General features: G+C 46.8%; 3 protein-coding genes across 8 annotated transcripts in view; 1 reads left to right on the top strand and 2 right to left on the bottom strand.

The window, feature by feature from the left end:
- Positions 1–13,742, top strand: part of nfixb (nuclear factor I/Xb) — a 77,399-nt gene extending 63,657 nt beyond the window's left edge. For 5 of the 6 annotated variants that reach the window (XM_052049322.1, XM_052049321.1, XM_052049323.1 and 2 more), the window contains 6 exons: positions 2,042–2,170; positions 4,604–4,779; positions 5,427–5,574; positions 6,657–6,748; positions 8,403–9,809; positions 9,983–13,742. In XM_052049322.1, the coding sequence (XP_051905282.1) occupies positions 2,042–2,170; positions 4,604–4,779; positions 5,427–5,574; positions 6,657–6,748; positions 8,403–8,417 (560 nt within the window). In that variant the 3' untranslated portion in view covers positions 8,418–9,809; positions 9,983–13,742. The remainder of the gene's footprint in view (positions 1–2,041; positions 2,171–4,603; positions 4,780–5,426; positions 5,575–6,656; positions 6,749–8,402; positions 9,810–9,982) is intronic. The other variant, XM_052049326.1, reaches the window with a different exon arrangement.
- Positions 1–24,079, bottom strand: part of elof1 (elongation factor 1) — a 135,710-nt gene that overhangs the window by 104,728 nt on the left and 6,903 nt on the right. The gene's annotated exons all lie outside the window — the stretch shown is intronic.
- rad23aa (RAD23 homolog A, nucleotide excision repair protein a) lies at positions 16,148–22,843 on the bottom strand. Its single transcript, XM_052049328.1, has 9 exons — positions 22,556–22,843; positions 21,640–21,801; positions 21,180–21,388; positions 20,145–20,188; positions 19,119–19,246; positions 18,936–19,023; positions 18,645–18,775; positions 17,897–18,058; positions 16,148–17,773 (listed from the first exon to the last, which is right to left on the bottom strand). The coding sequence occupies exons 1-9, from the start codon at positions 22,619–22,621 to the stop codon at positions 17,660–17,662; spliced, it is 1,104 nt and encodes a 367-aa protein (XP_051905288.1). The 5' UTR covers positions 22,622–22,843; the 3' UTR covers positions 16,148–17,659.

The raw sequence follows: 24,079 nt of genomic DNA, 5'->3' as shown, positions 1-24,079 counted from the left end.
CCTACGCGGATTTAGCAAAGCATCTCTTGGTCACCCGCTATCTTAGCGGTTAGCGGTTAGCGCCCGTCTTTCTGTCTGGGCGGTGTATGGGGGATTAAAACAAACAAACATCACATTTACTGACTATTAAAAACCAAACCTGACTGGATTAAATTTAAGCTAGTTGCACACTACTAGCTCGATTAGCTTTAATCCCGCTGGTCACATTTGTGAAGGACAACAATGATTTAATTTACAGGCTTTTTTTATGACTGATTCTTTTTTTTAAAAAAGCTACAAATGACAGCTAATTTGGACTTTTAAATGTCTGGGAAAAATTAAATGGGTTACTGACCTGTAAATTAAAAAAAAAAAATACAAACACACCCAGCGTATCCCGCTAGCTGCCGTGAGCTCAAACAAAGATGGAAGCACGCCGCCATCTTGAGTGAAAAAAAAGGGGTCGCTTCCTTCCAAGTTGTCCAGGAGATGAGGCTCAGTGCTTGGGGTGTTTTGAGAACTGTTGAACGAGAGCGTTTGGGACTCTCCTGCTCTTGATTGTCCAAACAGAGCCGCGGAAGGGCGTCCCACCTGGCGCAGACCCGCCTCTGAGCGATGGCACATGACCCCGGCCAAATACGAGTAAAAGGCCCCCCAGATGTATCATCAATGGGCGCCATGCCTTCTGTCTCCGAGGCAGCCATTTTGTTTTTTTTTCCGGTCACTGTTGTGCGCCTTTACAAAAGGCTCCCACGTGCAAAAGCGTGATTTTATCACACTCTCTTCCCGTGACGCACACTCACACATCCGCATCGGCCAATCTGGAGAGGGGGGGCCGCGTTCCAGGCCAGATGGCGGCTCCATGTGTCTGCGGCGAAGGGAGCTACCGGGTTACGGCAGACATCTGCTCCGGTGGTGGCGGTGACGGTGTCGAGAGTGATGGGAGGGCTGGAGGACGGGGGGGGGGGGGGGGGGGGGGGCGCTCTGGAGGTGTACCGCTCAACCTGAATGAAAAGCTCTGAAGGTGATCATGTGATTCATCGGGACTTTCTCTCTCTCTCTCTCTCTCTCTCTCTCTGCTCGCTTTGGTGGGAAAGTCCTTAAATGCTGCTCAACCATATTTGTGGACTTTTGAGGATTGTGTTGGGGTGTACGCATGTGGTCATGGTGTTCTTACGTTGCCTCAAGTGCACTCCCTTGGTTGCCATTTAAGAGTGCCGATGATGTGGAAGCGAGTCAGCTCATCGGGGGCGCTCTTCCCCCCCCCCCCTCCCTTGCAAATCTGAGTGAGTGTTTGTGAAGTACCTTTCTGCTGTTTCTTGCACTTGTGTGTGTGCGCGCTAAGCACCTGTACTGCGACGGTCGGAGGCTCGGGTGGTTGCCAGCCTGTTGACATGTCCCACTCCAGTAGATTGCTCAGTACTGATGCTATTGGAGCACTGGGGCACTTTTTTGGGGGGGGGGGGGGGGGTCTCTTGAATCTATTTGTACACGGCCGGTTTCGAAAATCCTTCTCCATGCCGCCGGCCAAGCCGAATCTCATTCATTCATTTGGAGAGGCTAAAGGTAGCTGCTGCCGCTTGTGTCGTGCGTTCCCGTGCGTCCCTTTGCTACGAGGGGGCGGAGCTTGTCGAGGTACAGGATGAGTCATCAGATGGGCTTTGGTCATGTTGGGTCGCCGCGACAATTCCCAGCTCTCCCGTCTCCTGATGCTCTGCGCCCAGTCACGATCCTCACACCCCCCCCCCTCCCCCCGCCCCCGCATCCCACGCCCCATTTTGACAGCGGGGCGACAGCTCGCCAACTGTACCCAAAATATGGACAGCGAGTGTTGTGGAGCCATCGGTCTGTGCCAAGCCACTCGACGAAATCAACGATGATTCAAATGACCTCACATTGATTTCAGTCAATCGTAATCTTTGGAAATCAGGCAATCAAATTCAAGCGACACTTTTTTTTTTTTTTTTTCCTAATTTATCAGAGTCAAAGTCAGCACCGCAGCCATGTTTCATTAAAACCTCGTCTCTGTTCTGCCATTTTGTTGATCCCCTTTTTTTACCAGGACTGTCATCGCCTGGTTCTCTTAAGAAGCCGGGGAAATTCGATTTCAGCGCCCTGTCCTCCCAGACGAGGTCCCCCCGCATGGCGTTCACCCACCACCCACTGCCAATGCTGGCGGGAGTGAGACCAGGTGAGACCAAACCAGCTCCAGACCCTAATCGCTCCCTCCTCCCCCCCTCCCCTCCCTCCCTCCCCCCTTATCCTCATACTCACTCCCACCACTTGAGCCCCACCCCCCAAAAACACGAGCGGGAGCAGGCTGGGAATTTCGGATCTGGCAGGTAGCTCTTCTGCGCTTGGCTCCGCCTCCTCCTCTTCTGTTCGGTTTCCGACACGCCGGTGACAGCTCTTGGCAATCCGGGCCTGTGCCTTTCCTGTGCTTCTTTGTCGGTAGATGGTGGTGGGACAGATGATGGTTTTTTTTGGGGGGGGGGGGGGGGGGGGGACTGCTGTTTGTCTTCTAGTGTGAAAAACTTGGGGCCCATCTGCCCGTCAGATGTCAAGTGTTTGCTTCCCAAACGTAAGCCTCCTAGCTTACATTCAACCATTTTCATGATTGGTTTGACTCGCCGGTTACGATGAGTCGTAACCGGTAAATGGCCGCCGTTGCCACGGATGTCGCGTCATGTCACACTTTTTGCTGCTTATCGACTTTCTTTCCTCTGAATGGATCACCGCTTACTATATTGATGAATGTGCCTTTGTTTTGGTTTTTGTTTTGTTTTTTTCGAAACACCGATTGATCAAGTGATCCAGCGATCGCATCTGTTTTATTGAGGACCGGCAAAAGCAAAAGAATATCACTTTGGAGCGAACCAGCTGCTCATCCGTCACGCTGAAGCAAGAAGATCGTGATAACGGCAGATATCAAACAAAAGCCAAAGCAAGTCCAGACAATAAATTGCAGCTCTCTTCATTTTATCGCCATGGCGCAGATAAAGCGGCCGGGAGGGGGCAGGGGGGGGGGGGTGTCTTCTTCTATTTGGAAAGGGGACGCGTGTGAATCCAGCCAAAGATGAAGCTCTCTGCAAATAATTGTCCAGGAGCTTTTTATTTTGTGTGTGTGTGTGGGTGTGTGTGTGGGTGTGTGTGTGTGTAGTTGGGGTACATGAAAAGGCTTATCAAGCCATCCATCCAATTTGACGCGATGAGGTGGCTCATTAACTGCCGATGGGCCGCAGTTCCGGCAAAGCCGCTCGATGGCAGATACCAAGGGTGTCCAAACCACGGACCGGGGGCCGTTTGCTGCCCGCCATCCATTTTTCAGTGGCCCGTTCAAATTTGCAGACATGAATTAGATGCGACCCTCCCACGGCACTCCTTCTGCAAGGTGCTGCTTCCCCCCCCCCTAAACCCCGCATTCAGCTGAGTAGAAGGGCGGAGGACCCAAACTCTATCCTGTCATCATCACCCCTACCGCCATAAACCTTTTCCCAACACCCCCACCCCCCCTCTAGTTTGGCCTTCCCCCAGCCCTTAATGGGATTAACAGGGGGACGATAGGAACGGGGGGAGGGCGGCGGCGATGGGGTGCGGGCAGCCTGGCATGGGTGCACGGTGTCGCTGGGCTCAGAGGCAGAGAGAGGCCCCCTTTCTGGGGGGGGCAATGCATCGGGGTTGGCACTCTCACGGAGTACACTCAAGCGCACAATGTATAAGACGTAAGTAGGAGAGTGTTGGCAGCCTTACGTGGGCAGCTGTCGGCTTGGATGGGGCGGGGGTAGGGGGCTGGGGGGGGGGGGTCAGACCGGCGCAGTTAAGGGAAGGATGGGGCTCTCGTATAGTATAAATCAAGTCGATTTAGGAATGGAGATAGCGCTCTGACAGAGGGAGGCTTTGTCTATTTGGAAGTGTACGTGAATGATTTGAATTTTATAATTTAAAAAAAATAAAATTTAAGACCCCAGTCAATGATCTCTTTGTGCATTTGCTTTTTTTTTTCTTTTTTTTTTTACAAGCTCTGCGGGTCTAATTCTGAATGTGTGGACGTTTTGGTTTTCTGCTCGTGTGAACCATGTATGACTTTGAAACTTGCTGACTAAAAGATGTGTGTGTGTGTGAGTGTGTGTGTGTGTTTGTATGACTATTCTTGTGAGGACCACTGTGATTATAAGACCAACGTAGTGAGGACATTTTTGACAAGTGAGGACATTTAGTTTTTCATTCTAAAGTGTGTGTGTGCGAGTGTGTGTGAGTGTGTGCTAGCATCCACATCAGAAAAGCAGTGTGTGTTGTGTGTACATGTATGAGAGAGAGAGCGAAAGAGAGCGCGCCATCCTCTGTCAAGCCTTCTAGGCAATCACTGGAGTGCTCGTAAAATTTGCGAGCATTGACCGTCGCTCTGAACTTCTCTGAAGAGCTTTTCAAGGTTTGCATTTTTTAGATTTGCACTGAAGCTTGAATGATTCCTGTCGGGATGCGGTCATGGCGCGGGCATGATTCACGTGGTTCATCTTTGCGATCTGTAAGAATGAGCGCGAGCCGCCGCCTGTCCCTTGTTGCCCCCCCCCCCCCCCCCGCGACCCCCCCCGCACTGGTGTAACGCAAAGCTCTCCGTCCGCAGGGAGCCCCCGCGCGTCCGCCTCGGCCCTGCACTTCCCGTCTCCCTCCATCATCCAGCAGTCGAGCCCCTACTTCACCCACCCGACCATCCGCTATCACCACCACCCCGGACAGGATCCCTTGAAGGAGTTTGTGCAGTTTGTCTGCGCCGACGGCCCGGGGCAGGCCGGCGGACAGGTAAGCTTCCGTCGCCACTTCCCGACCTGAAGAACACGAACCCTCCGTGGGGGCTTCCTTTGGCTCCACCCACTTTGCGGCCATCAGTACACTGACAGTCACTCACGATACATGCGTCGTCCGGCATATCCGTCCCGTGTTGTCTTTTTGTTTCCATCTCTTGTTGTGGTTGGACTTTGGTTCTTTGGTCCTGGTCCTGTTGATGGTGCTGTGTTGTGTCCAAGCGTAGTCTCTCATGGTTTTGATTTCTTGCCATCTTCTGGATGAATGGCGCTCAACAATTTGCTCGCTGACCTCTTCCACACTTCCTCCCCCCCCACCATGGACCACCCCCCCCCTCCGTGGAACCTTTCACGTCCAGCTCCAGCTCCCAACTACTGTATTATTTTTCACCCCTCCATTAAAGATGCCGTCCACGTCATCCCTTTGGTTGTTGTATCCACCACCTTCCTCTCCCTCCTTCCACCATCGCCTGCCTCTACCCGTCCCCCGCCCCCATCATGGATTATTTTTTTTTTTGGAAGGGGAGGGCGGGGGGGAACCTGGCATCCCGAGCTGCGTCCATTCATTTTGAATTTTATTTTTTCCATCCCGTGTTTGCGGATTGTCGCATGTCGCCCTCCTGACCCTATTTGTGTTGTCTGCAGCCAAACGGGAGCGGCCAGAGCAAAATGCCAGGCTCCTTCTTGCTGCCTCCACCTCCCCCAGTGGCCCGCCCAGTGCCCCTCCCTATGCCCGACTCTAAACCCAACAGCACGCCCCCTGACGGCGGACTCTCATCGCCCGCATCTCCGTGTAAGTGACCCCATTTTGAAACCCAAATCAAAGTTTAAAAAAAAAACAACAACAGCAATCGGAAAAAGAATTTGACACAAGCAGCCCCCTTTAGGGACTGACCCCACCCCACCCCCTTTACCCTTGGAAGTGTGGCCTGCCCCGACAAAATAACTGTGGAGAGCAGCGATGTAGACCAAAACGTCTGCAAAAGTTGAAGAACAAGCAAGGAAAGGTCCCAGTGACCTTTGTGGTGTGCATCAGGGCTCACTACCCGGTCCCCCAATAGTTGGAATGAGCCTCGAGTCCCCGCTTGACTCGCCGGGAAAACAAGGGGAAACCTGAAATCCAAGAACTCTTTTCTCACTTTGGGTGTGAGGAAGGCACCGATTTTCAAAGAATTCCAGCAGAAGGTGGCTTGTCGTCGGTGTCCTATTTCTGTTAGTTGCTGTAGGCTGAACCCGCATCGAAGATTCGGTGAAGCCGGAATTTCTTCGACTGGAGGGGCACTGGATGGAGCACCGTTTTAATCGAACAAGTTTTCCAGATGTAGTCTTTGTGTTTACCCCGGTCAGTGTCTGAGAGTCCTTTATGTCGTTTGTATGTTATCCCGATATCCGCTAAACGGATGTATGCCGTGTCCATGCCATTGAACTAGTCCGAACCTCAGCCTTCTCCTTCTGTCTCTTTCTCTGTTGTATTCATGTACGCTACGTATTCCGTTTAGTCTTTGAGCTGAAGTCTCCACACTGAGTTGTGAATTCTGAAAATGTGGATTCCCGAGCCTACCTGGATGGTCCTTATATTCACACTTGGACGCCGGCGTCCTAAAAATGTCCCTGAATGGTCCTCAGTGTTTGTGTTTGGAGTGCCCAAGTACTTTCAGCGCCGAGTTTATCCACGGGAGTTAAACAGACGGAGCGATCTGGGGGGGCCTCTGGACTCGCAGCGTATTGTGGAGCATTTGAGTCGACGAGATTGCGGCCCTCATTGGCTTCAGCCCTATTAGAGGGCGATGGCGGATGGGCGAGGCGGTGCTTCACTTGCTCGTTTGTGTCTCTGTGCGCACTGATGGTCTCTCTGTCCCCCTTCTGTTTCGCTAGCATACTCCGCGCCAGGCGCCGCAGCTCCCAACAGGTTTGTCGGCATCGGATCACGGGACAACAACTTTCTGAACATCCCGCAGCAGACGCAGGTGAGACGTCAAGTGTGACGCTACGCGTTTTTGAGGAAACGTTTTCCTTGCTCAATTCTGTTCTGAACCCCTCGCCGCCTCGGTTCCCCCAACCGGTCATAAGCCAGCCCCATTAGCGGCGGTACTTTTCTTATTAGTATCTAACCACACACCCGCCTGGAGCCAGCTCCGCTCCACGAACACATGGAAACCATCTGAGTCTCCTCTGCCGGTCCCTCCCCTTGTTTCTCTGCCCTTCCATACTTTCACTCCTCCAAAATATCCCAGTAGGTTCTGCAAAGATGAAGATATTGTTTTAGGAGTCTTACTTAGAATTGCAGTCCATTACCTGAAGGAATCTCAAGGACATGGCATACATTTGATTTCAAGAAAAAAAAAAGATGGAGGAGAGAGGCAGACTCAGAGATGCTCATCCCCCCCTACACACCTGCCCGGCGCCTCAGGTCTGTGGACCAGACATTATTAGAAGTACCAAGAACTAAACTGAGGCTCAGAGGTCCCGATTCGTCTTACTGTTTATTGTGCATGTTCAATTGCTCCATGTACAGCACTTTGTATGCAGCGATGGCTGTTAGTAAGTGCTCCAGAAATACTCTTGACTTGATGACTGGGTTCCAGACGCCATCTAGTGGCAAGTTGAATATGTAACAAAAATGAACCCCTAAACAAAATAAGCGAGCACCGGCAATGACTCCAGTCTGTTGTGCATGCGGAGTTTGATGCATCACGGGGTCCCCCCCCCACCCCCCCCCCCTGGAAAAGTCCAAATTGAAACAGCCCAGCAGACAGGTCTCAGCAAGACGGCGTCGGCGCCAACAGTAAACTGGCTTTTAAAGGAAGCTATGCGCGGCAGGGTCGGCCTCCGCAGCCCAAATTAGAACTGGAGCGTAGCCTTCCAGCTCAAAGCTTTGCTTTGCATGCTACTTTTAGCCACTCGAGAGTAAACAGGGGAGACGTTGCCATGGTTGACGTCTGCCGGGACGGGAGAGGAGATGTCGTCGTGAAAAACAAAAGCAAAATATGCACTCGTGTTGACATTCGTCCTCATACAATTCACGGAATTCCAAAAAAGGTTCAAGAGAAGGCAAGTTGGATGCGGGGCTGTAAACACGGCGTTCCATCACATCTTGGCATTCCTGCCCACTTTTGAAAAGACATCCTTGGAAGTACTTCAAAAGATCCACAACACCTTTGGGGAAAACGTCGTTAACGCAAGCTTTAATTGTCTCAAACTTGGAAGAGATTGATGACCCCCCGACTGCAGTAAGCCCCCCCCCCCCCCCAGGGGGTAGTTGAGATTATTTGTGTTCACTTTGGGTGAGCTGTGAAACTCTGCCCAGATGCTGACGCTTCCCAGATGGGGATTCCGACTGACTGCTTTTGCTGTTTGCTTGATGTTGCTGTCGAAATACCCGCATGCGCGAACTGATGGAAGGTTGTCTTTGTGCATACGACGACATCCATCGTAATCCGGGAAACCGTGACAATGAAAACGATGCTTTGTATTGCGAGCTCGTCAAAACTTTGCTAATTTGGTCGCCGATGGGTTCGTTCACTCCCAAAGACGTTTTTATACGTCTTTTCAGACTTGGTTTCGAATCGGCTGGGGACGCTAACAACATCGGATTTCTTTCCTGTGTTTGCTCTCTTTCAGTCTTGGTTCCTCTGACAAGATCTGTGTGAAAACCAGCAACTCCAAATCTTTCTTTACAATCGGAAACAGATAATCGTCCTCCAATCAACACGGCGACCAGGCCACGACATCGCATCGCACTCACAAAGGCAAAAACCCGACGAAGCACCGCAGGAAAATTGCGCAGCATTTGGAGGAACTCTGGGCTCATCGTATTCATTGGGGAGGAAGGAGCCGTAGGAGGCGACGACGCGGACGAGAGGACGGCGATGGCGGCAAAGCGGCCAGCCCGCGAAAAGAAAGCCAAGCGGCCACGCGGGAGGATGAAAATGACGCCGAGTTCTTCGCAAGGACGCCGTGGCCTCAAAAGTAAAACCAACACCTCAACAAAAGCCGCCGTGAATTGAAAAAAAAAACTGCATTTCATAGTCCACCCGAAAGCGGTCACGTCACGTTTGACCGCCGTGTCTCTCTCGGAATGACTCTCGAAATAGGAAAAAAAAAAACCGCCCCCTTCCACCCTCCTACTAACTAAAAAAAACGATGCCAAAATAATAGCTTGAAGGCTTTGCACCTCCAGGCTGAATCGATTAACGCCAATTCTATCGATGTGCACTACAAGGTCAACGCGACAGTCCGATTCCGACTCTTCTTGTCGGAGAAACAAAACAAGGCACTAGAAAGCCGACACATCGCTAACTCGTTTGTCCCGTCTGGACCCCCCCCCCCAAAAAAAAATATGGGTGTTTGTCTCCATTTCAAAAGGCACGGCGTCCTCTTTCTCGGGAGTTGCGATGCATCGTTACAAAGCCAGTCCGGCGAACCGTCGCGAGCCAATCGATAAGCAGCTATCGATCGCCCGCCCTCCCTTTTTGGCCCTCTTGTCAAGCGGGCGATTGCTTTCGGTATCTCGTGCATGTTCTTTTTCTTTGAATTCCTTTTTGGGGATTTGTACTATTTTGTCATTGTTTTTTGTATTTGAATGACAGCACCTTATCAAGAAACGCCGTCGGACATTTTAGCCAGGTGGTTCCAGCCGAGCCCACGGTCAGGATTTGAAAACAATACAAACCTTTCGGGGGGACTTTTGCTTTCTTCCCCAAGAGTTCTCGAAGAACCTTGAGCCCATTCGTGTACTTTTAGGAGCAAAAATGCCGACAAGCACCCGCGTAGCCGGATCCGTTCCATGGCGTGGTGAAGCGGCTCGGGAATTGAACGAGAATTGACGCCGGCTTTTGTCACCTTGACAATTACCCGGGGGAGAGCTTGCGTTCCAGATTCACAGATTTTGTGGACCCCCTCCTTATTGTTCTGGCGTCAAAATGAGGACTCTTAAGGACCATTGACAAAGCTTCTTTCGATCGACCGGGAGAGACATTTTGGAAGCATTCATCCACGATGCTCATCTCCCCATTTCCAAAATTAAGGGTCATCTTCATTTTTATTTTCCCCTTCACATATTTTGTGGACCCCCTCCTTATTGTTCTGGCGTCAAAAAGAGGACTCTTAAGGACCATTGACAAAGCTTCTTTCGATCGACCGGGAGAGACATTTTGGAAGCATTTATCCACGATGCTCATCTCCCCATTTCCAAAATTAAGGGTCATCTTCATTTTTATTTTCCCCTTCGCAATTCCAATCTCAAAATGTGTGAAAACGTAAACATCCTTTTATTATTATAATTTTTTTTTTGTTCGCCCCCAATTAAGGTGTACGAACCCTGCAAACGTTCATGCCGGCAACCGCACCGTTTCCAACGGAGAAGGTTGTGACAATCAAAAGAAAACATATCTGGAACTTGTTTGGTCGACAAAAGCGGTTTTACCCTTTTTGAGGACCACGTTAGGCCCCGCCCGGTGGCGGCGATCCTCTCGAATGGCGACGTGTCGGAGTAAGAGAAATGGAAGAGAGAAGGGAAAGGTTGCTGAAACTGGGAATGTTGCTCTTTTTCGCTCTCCCGAAAACGTTTACCTTGTTGTTTACACTCCCAGACGGGCCGCCGCTCCAAGAGCGGAGCGAACCACACTGCGGAGCAAAAAAATGAATATGTGACATATCGTTCTGTTTTCAGTCGCAATGTGCCCACTTTATTTTTTTTTTCCTTCTTCTTCTTTTTTAAAGCTGATTTTTTTTTTTTTTTTGCACAGGATTAGTCTTTCGTTTAAGGAGGTGTGGGCGCCGCTAATGTCAACCCCTGTATATTGTGAATTGATAAGCCCTTATTGATTAAACAAAAAAAATGCACTAATGCAATCACACGCCAGCCAAACTTTTCTATCGATTAAAAAGCAGCGTTCACGTGCGTCTTAAATGCTAACACACCCGCACGCGCGCGCGCTGCCCACGTCAACTCTAAAAGGGAAGTCTTAAAATGTCGACAATCTGATGAGGCCTTGATGATTAGTCTCAGACGGCCGTCGGAAAAGTTCCATTGAAAGCCCCCCCCATCCCCCCCGACCTCACAAAATAACTGGACTGCCCCGGCCACGTTCCTTCCTCACTGCGGAGTAACTCGATAGTTGGCCAAGCATCTCATAGCGAGTGAGTTGTGACGACTTGACGGTGGCTTCTGTCATTTCTTTTCTAATCTAAAGGAAGTGCCTCTGTATTCCCATTATGCAATTTGTCAAAACATGAATTCAGGTTCTTTTTTTCATATATAAGCTATAGTGAATGGTAGGAAAAAATTATGGCAGGAGAAAGGGAGAGAACAGTTCACTAGACAATCGCAAGCATCTTTATATATAATACACACACATACACATATATATATATATATTTATAGATAACTACTTTTGTTTTGATTTGCAATATAAGCTCAGTGGCAGTCTAGTTATTTTTTGAAGCATGGCAGTGGTAGGTTGCATGTCGGCAACGGCTGATCGGAGCGAAGTAGCAGCCTCTCGATTGCACAAACCGGCAGGTTAGACATTATGATAATAAGAAAAAATGATCTTGATGAATTTAAAACAAAAAAAAAACTCTTTTGTGAGTTTTTTCAGCTTACATTGAGTTGTTTTCGTTGTCGTTTTGATGGGGAAGCATTGTTGTTGAAACTCAATGATGCGCGTCGATTGAGCCATGTGCAATGCCTTGGGAGAGGATTTGTGTGTTTGTTTGCGATTGTTTGAGGGTGTTGCGAGAGGGACAAATCTCTCTTTTGTTTCTGTTTATGGCTTATTTGTGTTTCAAGTCCGTATGCTCTGGGACTCTAAATATCAGAGCGGAGGAAAAAAAAAAAATCCAACTCTTTGTAAGTAAGGGGGGAATTGTTTTTATAATCTTCTTTTTGTGCTCATTTTTTTTTTTTTTAAAGAAAAACTTCATTTGTTTTGAACATGCGGGAGGGCTGAAGGAACATCTTTGCAACTCAGAAACTGGTGCTTTCTCACGTCGAGTGTTCTAGCCATACCCAAAAGAAACTAGTGGAAAGGATGAATTGGAATTCTCGGCACGCTTTGTTATTTTTTTTTTTCGGTGTGGCCCGAAGAGACTTTTGTGCTTTCCGATTGGCCTCCATCAATCATACGACACGCAAAATTTAATCGTAAACGGTCATTTTAGGAAACGTGTGTTACTTGTCTTTTTGTATTTACAGGTGGGCATTGTTAAGGGGGTGGGCGGGTGGGGGGGGGGGGTTGTTGGAACAAAAGGCATTTTTCCCCTCATGAACTTTTGGCGCCATATGGATTGTATCATCTCATCTCAAATATGGGACAAAGAGCAGCTCTTACCCATTTAGGGGATGAACAAAAAGACCATGAATGATGATTTTTTTTTGTCTGGCAAGAATTTTGTTGGACTCTGTGTAAAAAAAAGAAAAAGAAAAAATAATGTCGGAAAATTTGCATTTGCTACGAGTGGTGCTGTCACCCATTCAAGTGAACCCCGCCCCTTCTCGCCCGTCACCCACTTGTAAATGAATATAAATATTTGTTTGGTGAAGTAGTGTCCTAGAGTCAGAGCATCTTCAAGGTTGTCCCGAAAAAAAAGTGCCTTTTGTTCACAGATCTCATATACTCCTAAAATCCCGTCTCGAAAGGAAAAAAAAGACAACAACAAAAAAAAGTCCCCTCCTTCATCTTTCTATATCCACTTGTTTCTCTTCTTCTCCTTTTTAAAGCAGTATACATTGTACTAAAGGCAATTGGTGTGATTTAGTTCCTGTTTTTATTGTTGAATAATTAAAAAAAAGGCAGAAAAATGCGGAAAAAAACTGACAAAAAAAAAAAAGCTTCTCTTTCCTCTGTATCTTGTCTTCTGTCTATCTTGGACACTGGAGTAGTCAGTAGCTGCCCCTCACTCATCCTTTTTCCGTTTTTCACTTTTCTCTGAATGTTGGCGTTTTTAAAAAAAAAAAAACCACCAGATTTTATTTTATTTTATTTTATTTTTTTTTTTTTTTGTCTGAGCAGAATGCAGTTAGCTCACATGTTATTCTTATCTGTACGCTTCACATTGTATTACCATACCCATCTTCTTCGGCTTCTCCATTCAACCGCTAATGTAAGTGAACAAGTTACACCAGTGGGCTCTGGGCTGAGTTGAGGATGGAGGTGGGCTGTCATGGGTCGGAGTGGGGGGGGGGGGGGGGGGGTTAGAGAGGCAACAAGCAATCATATTTGGGTTTAAATGAGGGCGATGTGCTGTAGAACTGCTTGTAAAGGCAGATTATTCCTTATTTGTGTTTATTGACATCCCCCCCACCCTCCCCCCCCCCCCGCCCCATTGCAGCTGCTTTTCCTTGCCAGCACTAAAACGCTGCACTCAATTTTGCACCTTTCAAGTGGTTGAACGAAAACCACTTTAAAATTTTAAAATTAAAAGATGAAAGGAAAAAAAAAAGCCCCCTTTTTTAAATCGCACCTTATAAGCAGACCGTTACCATGGCATTGAGGCTGAAAGGGTCATTTTAAGCACAATCGAAAGAGAGACAAAAAAAAAAAATGTGTCAGACACACCGCCTTGCAATATGGAGTCTCGAAATTAGCAGTGTGTTTGCAAACTGATAGAGACCAAAGTGGTGTGTACAAGCGGAAGAAAAAGCACCTTTAAAACATACCAGCGGCAGCAGTATTATCAAGCACCACGGTTGAGAAGCCATATTGGAGAGGCGCACAGGTTGTCCAGGTCAGCGGGGTTGAGGGAGGGGCCGCATCCAGACACCCACCACCACCTCAGCCACTAGGCGTGCTTCTTCCCCTCCTCTACCCTTCAAAGCAGTAATCCATCCTCAGACACACTTCCATGAGCCCCTGGTGAAATGCATGTGTTAAAGTTTCTTTTCCATAATAATAATGAGAAAAAAAACAGTTTGAAAAGAGCAACACTTGATTAAATAAAAGGATGTTCTTAACTGTACCTGGTGTTTGTGTTTGATTGGGGTGGTCAAACACATCGGCAGTGGCGATGCCATTCAAGCAAGCCACTAACTACACAGAACGTCAACCTATTATCATTACTTGATTGACATAGAGGCCAACCAATCAGATGACTGCATCACCGCTCATGCGCAAACAACGGCTCTAAGCGCTAAGCTAGTCAGCGAATTACGTCTGATTTTAAGGCAGGGGTGCCCAATACGCCGATCAGAATCGACCGGGAGCCAGTGAACTGGTCCCAAGTCAACTGCAAGGGGTGGGAGGAAGAAATGAGAAAGATTTGTTTGTATGTGTGTATAAGGGCGGCTGGATAGCTCAGTTGGTAAGGCATCGGTTTGGCATACGGGAGACGGTGGTTCGAATCCCGCTTGGGGCAAAACTCCTTGGGCAAGATCCTTCACGCTAATGTCTACCTTATAGATTGATGAGAGACAATAAAACGAATGACATGCCGGCTCAGACGTCGCCCGGCCAAACAAGGTCTGCGTCAGGTGCTGGGGAACCAGAGCACCTTGATGAAAAATGGGCTACTGGAACAAAGCGCAGATGGGCGAGATGCGATAACATGGCTCTGTTGGAATGCTACTACTCAAGCAAACCTAGTCATACATATATATATATATATATATATATAGATAGATAGATATACATGTATAGTAAGGCATTTTTTGACGAAAAAAATCGACCATGTATAGTAAGGCGTTTTTTAATGAAAAAAACGACCATGTATAGTAAGGCTTTTTTTTTTACCGAAAAAAACGACCATGTATATATAGTAAGGCGTTTTTAGCCGAAAAAACGACCATGTATAGTAAGGCTTTTTTAGCCGAAAAAAACGACCATGTATTTAAAAACGCCTTACTGTACATGGTTTTTTTTGACAAAAAAAAACAACCATGTATAGTAAGACTTTTTTAACCGAAAAAAACGACCATGTACAGTGAGGCGTTTTTAGCCGAAAAAAACGACCATGTATTAAAAAACGCCTTACTGTACATGGTCGTTTTTTTCGTCAAAAAAGCCTTACTATATACATGGTCGTTTTTTTTCGGCAAAGAAAGTCTTACTATACATGGTCGTTTTTTTCGTCAAAAAATGCCTTAGTATACATGGTCGTTTTTTTCATTAAAAAACGCCTTACTGTAGATGGTCGTTTTTTTCATTAAAAAACGCCTTACTATACGTGGTCGTTTTTTTCGTCAAAAAAAGCCTTACTATACATGGTTGTTTTTTTCATTAAAAAAACGCCTTACTATACATGGTCGGTTTTTTTCGTCAAAAAAAAGCCTTACTATACATGGTCGTTTTTTTCGTCAAAAAAAGCCTTACTGTACATGGTCGTTTTTTTCATCAAAAAACGTCTTACTATACATGGTCGTTTTTTTTCGTCAAAAAAAAGCCTTACTATACATGGTCGTTTTTTTCGTCAAAAAAACGCCTTACTATACATGGTCGTTTTTTTCATTTAAAAACGCCTTACTGTACATGGTCATTTTTTTCATCAAAAAACGTCTTACTATACATGGTCGTTTTTTTTCGTCAAAAAAAGCCTTACTATACATGGTCGTTTTTTTCGTCAAAAAAAGCCTTACTATACATGGTTGTTTTTTTCATTAAAAAAACGCCTTACTATACATGGTCGTTTTTTTCATCAAAAAACGCCTTACTATACATGGTCGTTTTTTTCATCAAAAAACGTCTTACTATACCTGGTCGTTTTTTTTCGTCAAAAAAAAGCCTTACTATACATGGTCGTTTTTTTCGTCAAAAAAACGCCTTACTATACATGGTCGTTTTTTTCATTTAAAAACGCCTTACTGTACATGGTCGTTTTTTTCATCAAAAAACGTCTTACTATACATGGTCGTTTTTTTTCGTCAAAAAAAGCCTTACTATACATGGTCGTTTTTTTCGTCAAAAAAAGCCTTACTATACATGGTTGTTTTTTTCATTTAAAAAACGCCTTACTATACATGGTTGTTTTTTTCATCAAAAAACGCCTTACTATACATGGTCGTTTTTTTTCGTCAAAAAAAGCCTTACTATACATGGTCGTTTTTTTCGTCAAAAAAAGCCTTACTATACATGGTTGTTTTTTTCATTAAAAAAACGCCTTACTATACATGGTCGTTTTTTTCATCAAAAAACGCCTTACTATACATGGTCGTTTTTTTCATCAAAAAACGCCTTACTATACATGGTCGTTTTTTTCGGCTAAAAACGCCTTACTCTACATGGACCATTTTGTCCCACTTTGAAGTTCTCAAAGTGGAGGTCTGCACTCTCCGAACGCGAGTGCTATTTCAGCGCATTGATCCGATTGCGACAGGGGCAGTAGTCAACTTGAATCCAATAATTGAACCAAATGATGCACGCTGACACAAATGCCTGAAAGACTGCTGATATTTAATGTAGCACAGCATTGTCCAAGATCATGTTGCCGCTGGAAAGACAGTGGAGCACAATCTGCCCTCACGCCCGCAGAACCACACAGTGAACATTTGCTCTTCTTATCTGACCCAATTTGTTTCAACATTTCAAAACAAATGAAAGAAAACATCCTCATTGTACAACCCGGCTAGTTAGGTCGAATGAGGCGCGACATTTGACAGTAATTCCAGCTGGACTGGACAGGAGGATGGACACTTGGGTAGACGGTTCACTGGGAAAGCCGATCCTCACAATCAACTTAAGAGATTCAACGTTTTGTCCAAATTCAGAGACGGAATTCAAATGTCCTGAAGTCAAACCGGGCCCACGTGAAATGAATTAAATCCTAACTGATTAGAGCTCTTGAGCACATCTTTAGCGGCACGAGAACGTACGAAATATAAAATGGAAATTAAGATAAGTCGATTTTGAGCGAGGAATATTTGTGACAGAATCATGTTTGCCGATGCCAATACAACAAACGAGCCACCGGGGGCAGCATGAAATCATTTAGCGTTGCATGTCGCGGACCTTACTGGGCCTTAACTCGAATAAGTTTATAGCTTGATCTACGACTCTGTCCCCATCAAATTAAAGATCTATTGATTGACATGGATTTAGATGGGGGGGTGGGGTCAAAAATATTTATATATATTTTCATCAGTTACAACTACTATGGATTTGCAGTGTTAATTTAAGACGTGCAGTAAAACAGCAGCCTTGTTTTTTCGTGCGTATTTTGTGAGCAAAAAAAAAAGAGTTTTGAATTTCGTTTTAGAAATTGCAGAGGTTTTTTTCAGAATTCCGCTGCGCACCCCAAGCGGCCGGCGTCGCTCTCACGAGTGATGTTGACTCATCGATCGGGTTTGCTGTCTTTCTGGCCGGTGCGGACAAACAAAAAGTGACACGCGAGGGAAGACCAAATATTGTCCGTTAATTCTGTGCCCCCCCCCCCGCCCCCCCACAGCAAAACCTGTTTGTGATGAAACGGACACAAACATGGCGCGCACAACGCTGGCTACATCGTGAACAAACTTAGGCAATGCAAACCGATGACATCAGCGTATTTGTATCGCATCCGCACAGGCACGCAGATGTCTATTCGCTCGCTCACGCACGCAGACAGACAAGCACTCGCACACACTTAGCGCAGCAACTTCAGCCCCCCCCCCCCTTTAAGAGTTCGCAAAGCGCATCTAAAATCAAATGGTTGGATGTCCCCTAAACAAAGCCCACACATTCCATTGGAATTCACGTGGATTTGTCCACTCTCTTTCACGCGACCTTCCACGACCCCATCCCACCCCACCCCACTCCCTTCTGGCTCTCGCCCCTCGCCCCTCCCCGCCGAGTGGAGCTGAGGTTGGTGGCTGTACAGGTAAATTGGGGGGAGGGGGGGTGCAGTCTTTGAAGAGGGGAGGGGGTGGGAACGGAGGAGCGGGAAGGTGGCCGTCCCGTCTCGGCTCTTCAGTCGTCTTCCAGGCCCTGGTTGAGGAGGAAGTTGGCGGCCAGGTTCTCGTTCTTCTCGCAGGCGAAGTAGGCCTGGATGACGAGCGCCTCGGGGAAGCCGAGTGCTTTTAGCTGCCGGGCGGGGCAAGAAAGACATTTTTAGGAAAACCCTCCACATATTCCGTCGGTTTTTACGAGTTTTCACGACGCCCCCACCTCTGCCTTCATGAATGGACGTGACTAACGGCCACTCACCCTCTCAATGGCTTCCTTCTCCTGAGGTGTGACTTGGATATAGTTGACGGGCGCACCCTCCTCACCCGCCGCCCCTATCTCGCCGACTTCTGGCGCCTCCCCGCCCTCGCCCACTGGCTCGTTCAACATTTGGATGAACAGCTCCTGGTGCTGACTGATTTGCTGCGGGGGGGGGGGGGGGACAAAATCAGATACAATTGAAGGCTCGCCAAGAGGTGACATGAAGAAATGTTTCTCGCTCTCTTGGTGGGCCCAAATTTAAAACAAGAACCAAAATTACAGTGAAAAAAAAAGAAGAGGAAAATCCAACTTTTAATTCAAGTGCATTTACTTTTTTGGGCGCCAGGGGGCATCCGACATGAAGAAATAAGCATGTCACATGAAATCACATGTGCCACAATTATTCGCGCCCCCGACATTTCAAATTTTGCCATCAAAACTTTTGAAAAGGTTGGGACTGGTCACGCGTGTAGGCGTTGCATTGACTGAGGTCTCGTAGACTGGTGAGTGATGTTTCATAGAGTACTGCTTCCCTCTAGTGGCTAAATGAGTAATGGCATTCACTAAATGAGTAATAGCATTTAGACACTAGAGGGCATCCCTCACGAGTTAACAAGACATCACTCCGTGTTTATATTGACTGATAAGTCATATTTCAAATTCCTGTTTCAAATGAACCAAAAGAAATTCGTAAGATTGTTGAAATTAAAATAAAAATGGAAATGTGAAACAGACTGGCTTACTAAACCTGCAAGAGTTGCGGGTTTTCCCTGCCAAGCTGTTGCAGAAGAGCCGGGAGCATGGCCGGGTTCTGCTGGATAGCCTGCCTCATGTGAAGGAATTGGGGCTGAGTCCGCAGGAATGCGAGGGGGTTCTCCCCTGATGACGTAACACAAGATTGACATCATTTTCCGAAACGGGGGGGGGGGATAAATACTCAAAACTATGTTCACTTCGCTCCGCGCTTTAACGAATGCCCAGTTGAGCAAATATAGATCGGATCAATGCCAAAGTGTTCTCTCCCATCCAAATGTTTCACCTTCCGCTAGAGACGGCGCTTCTGCGGGTCCGGATGCTGGCGTGTGCGCCGGGGGATTCGTGTCCTGGATCGGGCTGCTCGGGAGACCCTGCAAACGGGTTCCGATCACATGACTGAATCCGGGAGCATCCCATCGTGCAAAAACGGGTCTGATTTTTTTTTTTGTCGTGAGCGCAGACTCACAGTGAGAAGGTACTCCACGGCTCTGTGAGGGTTGTTGAAGCTCGCCCGAAGTGCCGCCACCACTCTCTCCCTCTCGTAGCCCATGGACATGATCTCTGTCAGCATTGCTTCATACTCTGCGCCTGTCACTGAAAACAGAACACACACACACACACACACCGCCGATCATCATTTTCAATATCGGCGAATCGGAAAGAATGCTTTATTTGCATTTTCTTGAATGGCTTCTCTGTGATCAGTAGAAAAACAAGGTCAACTTTAGCGGTGTGTTCTTTGAAGACTGAATTGACCGCTTCAATCCAGCGTGACGATTTCTCACAGCTGAGTGTCAACAAGTCAACGTACAAAAATAGCAGAATGACAAAAGGCATGTGCGTCATCTGTGAGTGGGCCCAAAAGGAATCCCTGTTCCTAACTAGGACCTCACAATAGAGGCGGCTTTTGTTTCGCTTTAAAAATAGGAAGGAGATATAGAGATATAGAAATAGATTGCTCCGCAGCCTGTCATGTCCCCAGATGACTCGCAATGTGAACGTCGGAGTTCTGCTTTGTTTCTTTCATTCTAATTGGTTGGCTCAGAAAAAAACTAACAAATTTTGAGCTGAAAGGTGAACAAAAAAAAGATGTCATCCGCCACCGGGACAAACTGAAGAACTAAAATGCAGCAAGTGTCAAATCTAAGTTGCATCCCATTACACTGAGAAGACGTTTTTTTATACTTTCTATTGCTGACTGAAAGAAACAAGAAAGAGGAGACTTCGGAACTTACCGGGCTGTTCATCCGTGTCTGCATTTGGAGGCATTAAGTTCACTTAAGCATTTTAAATCATGAAATGTACACACGCACAACATACAGTGATTACTGTGGAAATACGGATTCTGGGGGGAAAAAATGTATTGGGCGGCTTTTCGTTGGGCTAAAAAGTGTATTTTTGTCCTCAACTTGCGTCAATTCTGTGACAACAACAGTATTCCTATGCCAACTTTATACACGGCACGTATGGCGATGATTGAGTGATGACCTACCCAGCGCAGAAGAGGCATCCAAACCTTGGCTCCCTCCGCTGGAACTACAAAACACAGTTAAGAAGAAAAAAAAATGAAATATGCTGCATTTTCAGTTTGATTTCCAGTTCAAAAAATGCAATAAATTATCTATGTCAGACATATCCAAAGTCCGGCCCGCGGGCCAAATCCGGCCCGCGGTCGAATTTCATCCGGCCCTCGGCCCCCTGTCATAAAATCAGTGCCGTCTGGCCCGCAGGTTGGGCGCAATGGAACACGTGTTGCATTGACTGAGGTCTCGTCGACTGGTGAGTGATGTTTCATAGAGTACTGCTTCCCTCTAGTGGCTAAATGAGTAATAGCATTCACTAAATGAGTAATAGCATTTAGACACTAGGGGGCATCACTCACGAGTTAACAAGACATCACTCCGTGTTTATATTGACTGATGTGTCATATTTCAAATTCCTGTTTCAAATGAACCAAAAGAAATTCTTAAGATTGTTGAAATTCAAATAAAAATGGAAATGTGAAACAGACTGGTTTACTAAAATTTGCAAAAAGTTTGGACACCCCTGATCTATGTGAACTCTATGTACACATAGAAAAACGGACGGAATTGTGGTGTGGTGTGGCTCAAGGGAAACCGTGTAAATTGCGGTGATACATTTTCTTTTCCATTTTACACCCAAAAAAAAAAATCGATCATCTTAATCGATTGCCATAGACGGCACATACATCAATGCGTTATATCACAACACATCTCGTTATGTGTTGTGATATAGGCGAGTCAGTGTCGGGTGTGGAAAATTTGTCGGAGAGCAACAATTCATTTCAAGAAGAAGTAAGTCGCGGGGTTTGGAACCTAACACCCCCGGTCCTGGCTCAACTGCGGTCCAACCTCTATTAATACCACAAAGCAGGGAAATTCATGGGGTGAATTTGGACAGCCCCATTTCACGTCAGTGCTGTTCACACAGGACTGTGACACGGGGGGAACAGCTGCGAAAACATGAATGGGCAGTGTGAAAGGGGCATGATAACAAGATGGTGTACCTGGCTGGTTGAGGGGTTTCTGTTGCTGTAACACTTGGCTCTTCCTTAACCTCCTCCGGGGGGGTGAGGACAGCTGCAGGGGTGGATGTTGGGGCTGGGGTCGAGGTTGGGGTTGAAGTGGGGCCTGATGATGTGGAACCACAATCCTGGGCTGGAGTTTTTGATGCTTCGGAAGCAGGAGGTGTGGCGGCAGCAGCTGCTGTCTTAGCCTATGATTGGGTGAGGGGGGTGGGGGGGAAAGTTTGCTGTGAGATTAGGACATTCGCTTAAGTTACACACTGTAGCAAATGGTACGGTGTTAATTTTATGCATATGTGTGAACTCAATTTTAGGTATACCTGCATCAAATACAAGCACAGTATCAAAAAATAACCTTTGATACGGCTCTTGTATTAGGTCTCCTCAGATATTGCAGATATACCCGAAAAAAGTCCACTGACCTTCTGTTAAATGAGCTCACCTTGGACACCATGACTACAACAAAATTCTTCTCATCAATTTTATAGTCCTTAATTTGCGTGTCATCTTGAAGAATTTTTCCAGCATATATCAGCTTCTGTCCAGACACAGGAAAATTGTCTTTTCCCCTTTCTGCTTCTATCTTCTCTTTTAAGGCCTTCACCTATATTCAAAAAGGCAAAAACAGACCACATAAGACACGACATACTAGCACTCATCCTTTTTTTTTAAACCTTCTGATGCAAAGCACAACCATGTGTGAAATTTGAGCCCTGCTAATGTCACATCAGGCCAAACTTTGTCAGCAGGACCACCAACTATAAAACATAATCAATCATGATATGCCAGAGAATCTGATGTCGACGTGATAGTAAGGGTATCAGAACGTGCTGGTAAAGTGCCCCCCCCCGAGTTGTTGGCGTTGGCCTGTCAGGGTGCATGTTCGGGCTGTGACCATGCTAACAAATGTAGCCAGTTACTTCGTTATGTTGCGAGACCAGAACGCCCAACAGCTATTAGCCAGTGTTGGCAATCGCGTTGTATACATGTACTTTGTCCAACTATTTCACCATATTTAGCACAACAAACATATACATAGGACCGTAAATAACCGAAGTTTTTGGTCAGCACGTGCTCAAAACGCCAGCCTTCACCGTGGGCAGACTTTTTTTTTTTTACTGGCTTTTCGGTTAGCTAGTTAGCTCGAGCTAACAAGTGAGCTTTCGCGTTGTTCCCACCCCGTAACATCATGTGGGATACCCAAACCGAAACGCGACGCCGATATCCGTGAATCACAACTTTCCACACGTGACAATCGGGTCAAAGAGACGCACGTCGGGGTTAACACGCGCTCAAACGGTCGTTTCGCCCGCGGATAGTGTAGCTAAAGTTAGCAAGTTAGCTGCGAGGCTACTCACCGTTTGTTCGGGATCTATCTCAATTTGAATGGTCTGCTGTTGCAGTGTTTTTAGTGTGATTTGCATGGTGGCGGTGGCCAACGGTGCTCCCGGTGTTCTTCCGACGACTAAGTATCGGCTCGTTGAGCGGTTAGTGTGTTTTTACAGTTGACGTTTCTGGTAGGATCACGGCTAGCCGTAAAATGTGTGTATCCATGAGCACTCAGCAAATCGCCATCTTTGGTGACAAGTTGGTGGTGCGGTCAGCAGCGGAACCCGGTTGAAAGTGCGAGATCTCGTTCGGCGCTGCGCGACTTGGGCGGCAACCACTCGTTTCGCCCTCCTTTTAGTTCAGGGATGTACGAGTCTTTTTGAATAATATAAAATCACAGAGATAGCATATGTACTCGCACTCGAGTATAATGTAAAATGACTGGGGAAAATGTTCATTACAAGTCGTGCGCTGTGAATCCAGGCCAAGTCGATGATTTGGTTAAAACATTGAACACAACAGACAACAGTTGAAGTGGCGGATGTCATGGCTCGATAGGCAAATATAACATACGATCGCTAATTCGCCCCGTTTCCGTCCACAATTCGGCAGTCGTTAACTTTTGCCTTACGTCACGGTGCAGTCACGTGATCACGTGACATGGCTGCGTCCAATCAATACTATATTGTAAATTAAAAAATGCTTGAAAGCCACCGCACGACGCGTTCCGTGTTGATGCATTAATATGGCCACCAGATGGCGTTGTTGAACAACTTTCAGATGGGCTGCTGGCTGCTGCCGATTCGTAATTGTGAGGACTGTAAGCAAAGGACAGTTTAAAATCCATCGATTATCTTCACGAGGGTTGTGGGCGTGCAGGAGCAGTTTGCCACCCAATCGCAAGAAAACATATCCGACGAACAACCATTGCCACTGACAATCACACTCAAGACTGTTATTAGACATAACCTACATGTTTCTGTGTGAGACTTCATAATAAAAGATTACTGTATTTGGATTGAAATGGGATTAAAGAAAACAGAGAGAGAAAAAAAACCAATGACTGAAGGGGAAGTAGAAGACAAAGAGATTGTGCACCATGCCCCAAATGTGTGTTCATCTGGGTTAATTCTGAAGGACAGAACTATTAAAGATTAACACAGAAACCTCATCTTTTATTGAGGCGTGCTGCAGTCATGGGCATATGGCTCCAAACAGACCTACTTCAAACGGTTGCGTCCTGAGTCGGGATGGCTTTTGTCCTCACAAAGACTTGCTCCCGCGTATCTTACCGACATTGCTCGTTCCCCAAGCCCAGAAGACGGGACAAATATTCGGATTCAAAGTTTGCGCGCCACCGATCAGATTGGTAATGCTGAGCTTATGAGTCATTGCATCTGTTGGTTGCCATGGCAATGAGGAACACACGACTCCTGCAGTGACAGCTCAAAGGCCACGCTGGGTAAACACGGACTCCCCCCCCCCCCCCCCCCCCCCCCGGGGAGGACGGCAGAAGGTAATGACACCACAGAGAAAGAAAACACAGAAATGAC

Source organism: Hippocampus zosterae, chromosome 17, assembly GCF_025434085.1.
Source record: "Hippocampus zosterae strain Florida chromosome 17, ASM2543408v3, whole genome shotgun sequence".
Lineage (NCBI taxonomy): Eukaryota > Metazoa > Chordata > Actinopteri > Syngnathiformes > Syngnathidae > Hippocampus > Hippocampus zosterae.
The sequence above is the reverse complement of the archived record's forward strand: the minus strand, read 5'-3'. Positions and strand labels throughout refer to the sequence as shown.

What these genes read in the sequence shown, in the direction of transcription:
- rad23aa (XM_052049328.1), bottom strand. Translation starts at nt 22,621, where the DNA reads ATGCAAATCACACTAAAAACACTGCAACAGCAGACCATTCAAATTGAG. An exon ending in GAAACCCCTCAACCAGCCAG is followed by an intron (nt 20,189 to 21,179) that starts GTACACCATCTT and finishes TGTGTTTTGTAG; the next exon opens with TTCCAGCGGAGGGAGCCAAG. An exon ending in CCGTGGAGTACCTTCTCACT is followed by an intron (nt 19,024 to 19,118) that starts GTGAGTCTGCGC and finishes ACCCGTTTGCAG; the next exon opens with GGTCTCCCGAGCAGCCCGAT.